The sequence below is a fragment of the Cibotium barometz genome, chromosome 43 (genome assembly GCF_041138505.1).
Source record: "Cibotium barometz isolate CiBa-2024 chromosome 43, ASM4113850v1, whole genome shotgun sequence".
Taxonomy (NCBI): Eukaryota; Viridiplantae; Streptophyta; class Polypodiopsida; order Cyatheales; family Cibotiaceae; genus Cibotium; species Cibotium barometz.
Window position 1 is genome coordinate 16,576,160 of NC_141088.1, and position 9,326 is coordinate 16,585,485.

Sequence of the window (9,326 nt, forward strand, 5' to 3'; positions counted from 1 at the left end):
TGTAATGATGCTTATCAATGCTCTAATAGAACCCATAAGTTTCAGAAAAGCAGCTGAGTTTCTAGTTGTCCACAGAAGAAACCTTAGTGCAACAAACTCTTGCCTCCACTTTGAAGAGGATGGAGCGTTACCCTTGCATACATGCCAAAGACAACCAACACGAAGTACTATCATCACACAAGAGATCAAAGACCTCGTGTTTGCCTTTTGGACATCAAAGATGCGTGTCTCCCTTAACAAAAATATGTCTACCCCCCGAAAGAGGATAGGGAAAATCGCGCATGTGACGCATCCAGTACATTTGCTTAATGAGCCCTAGGTCGGATTGACATTACTTGCTACTTTAAATTATTAGTACTATTTTACTAGAGCCTTGACATACTTAGACTATCCTAGAAATCACTTGAAAGTGCTTTCAAGTTCTCATATAGTATATTTTTCACGTATTGTGAAATACATATTCAAGAGATGAGACTGTGAATTGATATTGGCCAACCTATTTAGAGTATCACCCTCAACATGTAAAGTTTTGTACTTCTCTTTGAGGTCTCACTGCTATGTGGGTAGTTTGTGAACTACATGTTCATACTTATTGAGGTGTCGGATGGCATGCTTAATGTAGTGCCAAATACCTCTAATACCTCTCTAAAGTGGGTTGGAAGGAAAATAATACTTATGGAAATGCTTATTGTAGGCTCATGTAGTGCCAAAACCTCTCTGAAGTGGGTTAGAAGGAAAGGAGGGCTTGGTGCTTCTACGACAAAATCAATTTGGTTCTCAACATACATTTAGGATTACTAATTTGATGTGAACTGGGCCTTTCAATGACACAAACAGGGGGTGAAAGATTTGGGAGATCTTGCATTTTGGATAGTAGCATCCATGGAAGTACATTGAGGCACATTCAACTTGAGTGGATAGACACCCATTCAAGATAAGAATGAGTGGATGGACGCTGGACAAATTTTACTATTTGTAAAATTTGAGGCAACCTTGGACATTTTCAATGAAACTTATAACCATGTACAATCATCAATGTTGGGTTATTAATTGAGGGGAGAGGAAAGAAGTTTTTGTTAAGTCAAGGTCTTTAGGAAAAGGTGTGAGCCAAGAAATGGATCATATTTTAGACACTATGTTGTTTTTGTAAACTTCAAGAGGAAACCGTAATTCAATTTTGACTAGGTGGTTTGTCACGTGGCTCTTCATTGCAGCAAAGTCTTGAAATGATTTGTCAATCATTACCACCAAGTCTTGAGAATCCAATCCTTTTTCATGATTTCAAGATTTAGTTAAATGGAGATAGTACTTAATCTAGGGGATATGGGATTGCATTAGAACCAAGGTTTGTTAGCATATTTGGAAGGTTATGAAAATGACTTGTCTTTCAACAAGAGAGGAGGGCTACAGATAGTTGCATGCATTTTTGTGAATTTATTAAGATTAAACTTGGATAGATTTTGATATAAGGAAAATATCAAGCATCAGTTTTGTTCTAATGGTTTGTTGTATTCAATTTATTTTAAAACTTTAATGATGGATATCAACCTTGAAAACTTTAAAAGACGTACCAATAATGGGAATTCATATAGGAACAATTCTATTCTAAATTTAGTTTAGCCATTGAAAAATTAGTGAGTTACCATAAGATCATTTGGAAATCAAGAGTCATTAATGATGTAATTATTTTGTAATGTGGAATGACCAATTAAATGGAGAAATAATTGACAGGAACATAGAGACGAGCATTGTTAAATTAGTTGAGATAGCACAAAATAGATGAGCACATGGGATTGACCATGACTCTATGTCCCAATTACAACTTCAAGTAGATCCACTAACTCTCTATTGCAAGAATTAGCCAATCTCAAGGACTGAGGGCTCAAAGTTGGCAAGCCATGGATTACATCATGAAAGACATTTATTAAAAGTGTGGTGAGAATTACAACAAGTGGTAGTCAATAAAATGGACTTTATAAAGATGCCACTACAACTAATTTTTGTGCACTTTGTTTATTTATGTTAACAAATAATATTTTTGCATGTTTTACTAGTCTTAATTTATTTTGCCAGAACCTTGGGAAAACAAAGTTTATTTTCCAAGTTTACAATTCATGATGGATTTCAACTAACTCATTAACATCTTGATCTTAGTGTTGCAATTTATTTTATAGAAACAAAGTGAATTTTAGATTTATACCATTGGATTCATGTGATTATGCATTGAACTCTGAGTCTGTTTGAGGTATTCCATATCCATGAGAACCTTTGAGCCTTGCCTGATCAGCCTCCGAGCCACGTCCAGACCTCTACATTACGAATAATAAAATTGACTATTTATCTTAGGTGACCCAATTGTGGTATAAGAATCAAGAGCAAATCCGATTAATTCTTTAGAGTGTGACCCAAGTTGGTTGTGAGTGAATCCAACCAGTTGTGTGAGTGAATCCAACCAGTTGTGAGTGAATCCAACCAGTTGTGACACGTGCATATTAATTGATAAATTGATTGTGAGTGAATCCGATCAACTCTAAGACACTTGTGATGCATGTAAAGGTTGTGTGAGTTTGATTGTGAGTGAATCTGGTCAACTCTAAGACACGTGCAACATGTGTAAAGACATTGTGAGTGAATCCAATGCGGGAATGATTAATGTGCTTAATCACCTGTGTACGTTGATATTTACAACCAAGGGGACAACTGTCTTCTCAATCGGGAGGACTATTAAGGGAGTGAGATTTTTCAGATATTTTATCCAATTTTTGTAAAAGAAAGCTTGTAGAGCAAGCAAGGGCAAAAATAGCCTTGTAACCTATTTTTGTAAGTAATTAAATCTATAAATACTCAAGCAGGGATGCTTTTGGCACATACTTAGGGGGGAGTTTGTACCCAATCTAGTGTTTCTCTCTCATGCCTGTATTTTTGATTCTGCACATTTTGCGAGATCATTGTATTCCATTTCAGTGGTATCAGAGCTTGGGTCCGTTCATCACAAAAGGTGTGTGTTATTGGACACTTAAACGGCCCAACATGGGACCAGGGGTCCTATGTGTTAAGGTACACAGAGTAACTGCATAGGCATCAATGCGATGACACAAAGCCCAATGAGACATCGTGAATTTGGCCATGTACCAACCACAATGCGCATCAAAAGACAACACTCGGCACACTACACAATGTGCGAATTGCACTCGACACACTACTTGGTATCAGAGCTTGCCGCCCATCAAAAGGTGTGTGTTTGGGACACTCAAACGACCCAACATGGGACTAGGGGTCCTATTTGTTAAGGTACACAGAGCAACTGCATAGGCATAAATGCGACGACACAAAGCCCAACGAGACATCGTGAATTGGCCATGTACCAACCACAGTGCACATCAGAGAACGAGGAGAAGAAGAATGAAGGAGAAGAAGAAGAAGAAGAGGAAGAGAAGGAGAAGAAGAAGAGGAAGAGAAGGAGAAGAAGAAGAGAAAGAAGAGGGAGAAGAAGAGGAAGAGAAGAATGAAGAAGAAGAAGAAGAGGAAGAGAAAGAAGAGGGAGAAGAAGAAGACAAACAAGAAGAGAAAGAAAGGGTGATTATTATTATACGGTCATGACCAAATCATTTTGATTCAATGGTTTTAGATGTATTCTCAGCTCTGCAGGGACTCACGACTTGGGTAAATTTTTTGGTTATGCACTTCACTAGGCTGTATGGTTAACTAGCTTATAGACTTGAGTTTGTGCATGAGGGTAGGCATGTTGTTATGTGTGGTGTAAGCATGATGCTCAAGTTATACTGATGATCACTACCATGGAGTCGCATTGAGCTTCTGACAATTGTCAGCTCGACTTATACTCAATAAGTCCTCAACTTTATCGAATGATTATATTTTCAGTTATTTATGAATTGTTTTAAATTCTATATTTTCTTAACTTTTTCATTTTGTAGCCAACAATATATCAAGGTAAGACTTTCTTACTTTTGGATTCTATTTTACTTTGTTAAGTTTTATTTAATATTTATTTTATTTTGTAGTAGCTTTTAAAAAGTTTCAAATGCACATGTTTCATCACCTGGTTTTACATTAAGCTAACAAATAATATATAGATTTTTGCATGTTTTTCTAGCCTTAATATATTTGCCAGAACCTTGGGAAAATAGAATTTATATTCCAAATTCGCAATTCATGATGGATTTCAACTAACTTATTAACATCTTGATCTTAGTGTTGTAATTTATTTTGTAGAAACAAAGAGAACCTCTCAGCCTTGCCTGATCAGCCTTTCAGTCATGTGCAGACCTCTACATTATGAGTAATAAAATTGACTATTTATCTTGGGTGACCCATTTGCAATATAAGAATCAAGAGCAAATCCGATTAATTCTTTAGAGCGTGACCCAAGTTGGTTGTGAGTGAATCCAACCAGCTGCTGTGACATGTATGAAACGTGTATATTAATTGATAAATTGATTGTGAGTGAATCCGATTAACTCTAAGACACATGTGTCGTGTGTAAAGGTTGTGTGAATTTGATTGTGAGTGAATTCGATCAACTCTAAGACACATGTGACGCGTGTAAAGGTTGTGTGAGTTTGATTGTGAGCAAATCCGATCAACTCCTCTAAGACATGTGCGATGTGTGTAAAGACATTGTGAGTGAATCCAATACGAGAATGATTACTGTGTTTAATCACCTGTGTGCACTGATATTTACAACCGAGGACAGTTGTCTTCTCAACCGGGAGGACTATCATGGGAGTGAGATTTTTCACATATATTTATCCAATTTTTGTAAAAGAAAGCTTGTAAAGCAACCAAGGGGAAAAAAATAGCCTTGTAACCTATTTTTGTAAGTAATAAAATCTATAAATACTCAATCGGGGATGCTTTTGGCACATGCTTGGGGGGATAGTTTATACCCAATTTGGTGTTTCTCTCTCGCACCTGTATTTTTTTGTTTTGCATGCTTCTTGGAGGATCGTTGTTTTCCGTTTCATCTTTAATTACTTGTTGATTGTTGACTTTGTGGAATGATGCTTAAATGCTTTGTAATTAGAGTAGTTTTCTCTTGTCATGGTAGTGGCTAGCTGAGCTGATGTAATAAAATAGACGGCAATAAAAATTTCATCATTTTAAGCAAAAGCTATCTAAGAGATAAAATTTCATGACATAATATAGATCTATAATAAATTTCTTGATATGATGGATGAGATTAAAGGGAAAACATTGCCTTATAAATAAGAGTTCATAAGTCTCTCAAAATAGAACCTTTGATAGACCCATTCGTATTATTATAGCCATTTATAGCCATCATGGAGAAATTCATTTTGAGTCCCCGTTTTACAAACCTGTGAGATAGAAAGGCTTATGTTCACCAACCCTCAAAAAATCTATCTTCAAGCAAGAAGGTCTACAACACATAGAGGAGCAATTAAAGAAGACTCAAGAGATCAAGGAGGTTCACTTGTTGCTTCATTTGCACAGGATGATACTTTGGGATATCCATGTTGGATTGCTAAGTTACTAATGTCCAAGATACAATGATCTCCCTCACAGTTCATTATACAAAACAAAACATACCAATGCATTCAAAGCTTTGATGATCACAAACAAAAGAGAAAGAAAAAAACTACTTATGAGCTTGTGGAGTGTCATGTTTTAAAGAGACATCATGTAAATACTAAGAGTCTCCTGGTCTAGGAGTACACCTCTTAGATGAGCTATATTCAACAATTCCACCCCTTTTCCCTTCAATTGCATTAGCTTGAGCTATCTTCTTTCCACAACTTTGTGTGTGTGTGTGTGTGTGTGTGTGTGTGTGTGTGTGTGTGTGTGAGAGAGAGAGAGAGAGAGAGAGAGAGAGAGCTTGTTTTGCGTGGGTGACAACTAATGTGCATCTTGAGACTCTAAGGCTAACATGCACCTTGCTTGGTCATGTGAAGGATGACGTTGACATAACAACTATATGTATAGTGATAGTTTATTCTCCACAAACAAATCACATGGAAGGAACAAAATTCAAATGTGCCTTAAAATGTGTTGGTAAGATACTCTATTGAAGCTAAGGAGGATGGAAGACAAATCTCGGAATGAAGATGGAATTGGTTTGTAGTGAAGGATTCACGATTTGAGCTTGAAATGAAAGTGTAAGTTGGGACTTGGCAGCTGTGTTTCTGTATCAATCGATCAAAATCATAGTTCGATTTGGGATTGAAATGCACAAGGGAAGGCCATTGTATGGACTGGTTGGTATGCATGCATGGGAGAAAGAACGAGGTTTGGAATGTATTATCAGGTGTGTGTGAGGGTGGGGAGGTGAAACCGAACGCCAAGGTTGGATGTATTCGTGGACTAGACCCTAGGGTCTGATTTTGTCGTCTTTATCTTTATCATTATCTTTAACCAAATGCAAAGGTTCCCAAGTTTCCAAGTTCTAGTGTTGGTTAAGTAACGAACTAAGGTTGTTAATAAACTAGGTTAGAGATGTGTTGCCCATGTGCGTGGGAAAGGTTTTGTTGTAGGTGAAGGGGGGTTCACGTGTGTGAAGGTTGCGTGGATAGGCGGGCCTTCTTCCAAAGTATGGGTCCCCAAGGGCCAATACTGAGAGAGTGAGAGAGAGAGAGAGACGCACAGAGCTTCCAGCATGCACGCCAAGTCCGACTCCGAGGTCACCAGCCTCGCCGCCTCCTCCCCTCCTCGCTCCCCCCGCTCCCGCCCCGTCTACTTCGTCCAAAGCCCCTCCCGTGACTCCCACGACGGTGACTCCAAGGTTTCCTTCCACAGCACCCCCATCCTCCTCAGCCCCATCGGCTCCCCCCTCCACCCCTCCGCCGCTGCCGCCGCCCTCTCCTCCTCCTCCCGCTCCCGTGACTCCTCCCACTCCCTCCTCCTCCCCCACTCCTCCCGTTCCCACAAGTCCGCCTCCCGTAAGATCCACAAGCCCCACCACACCAACGCCGCCAAAGGCTGGGCCGCCCGCAATGTCATCGAAGAAGAGGGACCCGATTTCTCCACCCCCAGCAAAGCTCCGCAGATTTACACGATCCTCCTGGTCACCCTCTCCTGCGCCGCTTTCCTCTTCCTCTTCATCCTCCTCTTTTGGCTCATTTGCAGGCCCGCCCACCCGGAGCTCTCCCTCAAGGTACAATGGTGATCTCTCTGCTCTGCTTTTCTCCTCGTCTGAGGTTAAGGAAGCTATGGTGCTGTACGTACGCACTAAGATTTAGGGAATTCTTTTGCAGAATGTTGTGTTTCATAACTTCTATATGGGCGAGGGTGCCGATGCCTCGGGCGTGCCCACCAAGATGGTCTCACTCAACTGCACTGTCCAACTCAACTACTATAATCCTTCGAAGTACTTTGGAGTCCATGTCAACCCTGTAGCTGCAGAGCTCTACTACTCGGAGCTCAACATTGCAAAGGGAGAGGTATTCCCCACACTTTCAATGTGCCCCACATGTGTCTGCTAAGAAATTTCCATCATACCTACCATGTAAATTATCACTGTAGCAGCTCAATTTGTTCTTTTCAATTGCCACATTATAACCCTACAATCCTATGTAGATTGTGGTAGAACTCCACATTGCTCTGATTGCCATGATAGCCTTATCATCACGGTCTTGGATCAACAGAGGTAAGATCCCAATCCAGCCCGCAAGAAAAACTTCATTGAAACTTGTAACACCCCCCTATTACTGTCATGGCCAGCGGCGACAGTGTGCAGGTTAAAAGTTGACCAGACGGCAGCCTTGTTTTGGCTCCCATTGCTGACATGTTGCCATCTTGGCACATTCCTCAAAAATAGCATTCTGATGGCTGATGTGCTCATGTGGTCAGCCATGATGGCTGGAATGCCATTGGGCACCTGTCTACCCTGTTCTCTTCCTTCGAAAACAGGCTCTCAAATGGCTATTCCCCATGCCATCATCATTCACATTCTGTGGCCGCTGACAGCCGGTTGAAATTTCAAAACCGCCGATTAGTGTGATCTCAAAAGGGAATTTAGCTGATTGTAATAATGGCATAAACAGTGTAAATTCTATAGATGGTATGCCTTTTCCTTTTAAGTTTCCGGTTGAGTGAAAGGCCAGGACGAAATGTGTATGCTTAGCTTAAAAAAAACTTCCCTGAATGCTGGTTGGACCCCTATCCGCCACCTGTCTACATCCTGCACAAAATACTGCAGCCTTTCTGATCAGTGACAATCTCATCTACCATACTGCTCAGGATGCTGATATGTCACAATCTCCGTTGCTCTTGCACTCAGGCTTGATTTTTGGTGCATATTTCACCCATTTTTGCCTATTTTGAATGATTTTACAGGAAAAAATTTCAATCAAATGTCAAAAAATACATTTTTGATGGGTGGGGCAGCTTGTCAAAAACCAAGCCTGCTCACACAGACTCCCAAAGACTAACAGCTTGGGTGGGCCATTCTGTTTGGGAAAACATGTTGCCACTGCTGCGGCTCACGGTTTTCCCAAATGGAGGGGCCTCCCCCAGGGTGGATGATTGTAGGAACTCCTTTGTGGATTACAATTTGCTTATCATATTGCCATCACAACCTTATGGATTATAGTGGGAGCTCAATATTTTCTCTTTTTTGCCATCTCCTCTCAGATTCTCAAGTATTACCAGCAAAAGGGCATGCGGAAGACCATACCGGTGGTGGTCCAGGCTGTCAAGGTTCCCATCTATGGTGCTAGCACAGGATTATCCAGCATGTACGACTCTAAGCACGGTATTCCACTAAGCATGATGGCCACTCTGCATTCTCAGTATTATGTGGTTGGCAAGATGGTGAAGCCCAAATTCCAAAACCAAGTGACATGCAACATTGTGTTGAACTCTGTCACCATGGCCCTTCTCACTCCACTCAAATCCTCCTGCACTTATATTCCAGCTCTACCTTCTCAGAGCATTCACAGGTGATCATAATTTTTTGAAAAACCTGTGTAGTTTTGCCAAGAGTTTGCTTTTTGTATCCCCATGTAAAATCTTGTATCCAGGATGCTCTAGATAATGCGGTCCTTATTATGAGTGAATATTAGAACCTTTTTATTATCTCTTACAATTGTTTGCATTTTTGGAGAGAATTAAATGAGAACAAGACAAAAGTGCCCACAAATGTTGTGGTTGTGGACTAGACACACAGGAGTTTGAACTTGGTTGCCAGCCATGCCCCTTTTTGTTTGCATGGAAATTGGTCCTTTTCAAGCTCTAACGAAGCCTCCACATAGCTCATCACCCTTTGAGAAGGGGTGATTTTGAAGACCAGTGTTAAGAGCTAATATATATTAAATTTATGTCCTTAATCAATTTATTCTTAAGCATACTTT

General features: G+C 40.2%; 1 protein-coding gene across 1 annotated transcript; it reads left to right on the forward strand.

Annotated features, from left to right (window-relative positions):
* The first annotated feature begins 6,550 nt into the window (after nt 1-6,550).
* Nucleotides 6,551-9,115, forward strand: LOC147613603 (uncharacterized). The gene is made up of 3 exons (XM_086781608.1): nt 6,551-7,129; nt 7,230-7,415; nt 8,608-9,115. Exons 1-3 carry the CDS (start codon nt 6,632-6,634, stop codon nt 8,917-8,919), a joined length of 996 nt encoding a protein of 331 aa, XP_086637734.1. The 5' UTR covers nt 6,551-6,631; the 3' UTR covers nt 8,920-9,115.
* The last annotated feature ends 211 nt before the right edge of the window (nt 9,116-9,326 follow it).

Bases quoted from the DNA above. Each gene is read 5' to 3' on its own strand.
- LOC147613603 (XM_086781608.1), top strand. From the start codon at position 6,632: ATGCACGCCAAGTCCGACTCCGAGGTCACCAGCCTCGCCGCCTCCTCC. The intron at 7,130-7,229 runs GTACAATGGTGA...ATTCTTTTGCAG, and splicing joins ACCCGGAGCTCTCCCTCAAG to AATGTTGTGTTTCATAACTT. The intron at 7,416-8,607 runs GTATTCCCCACA...ATCTCCTCTCAG, and splicing joins TCAACATTGCAAAGGGAGAG to ATTCTCAAGTATTACCAGCA.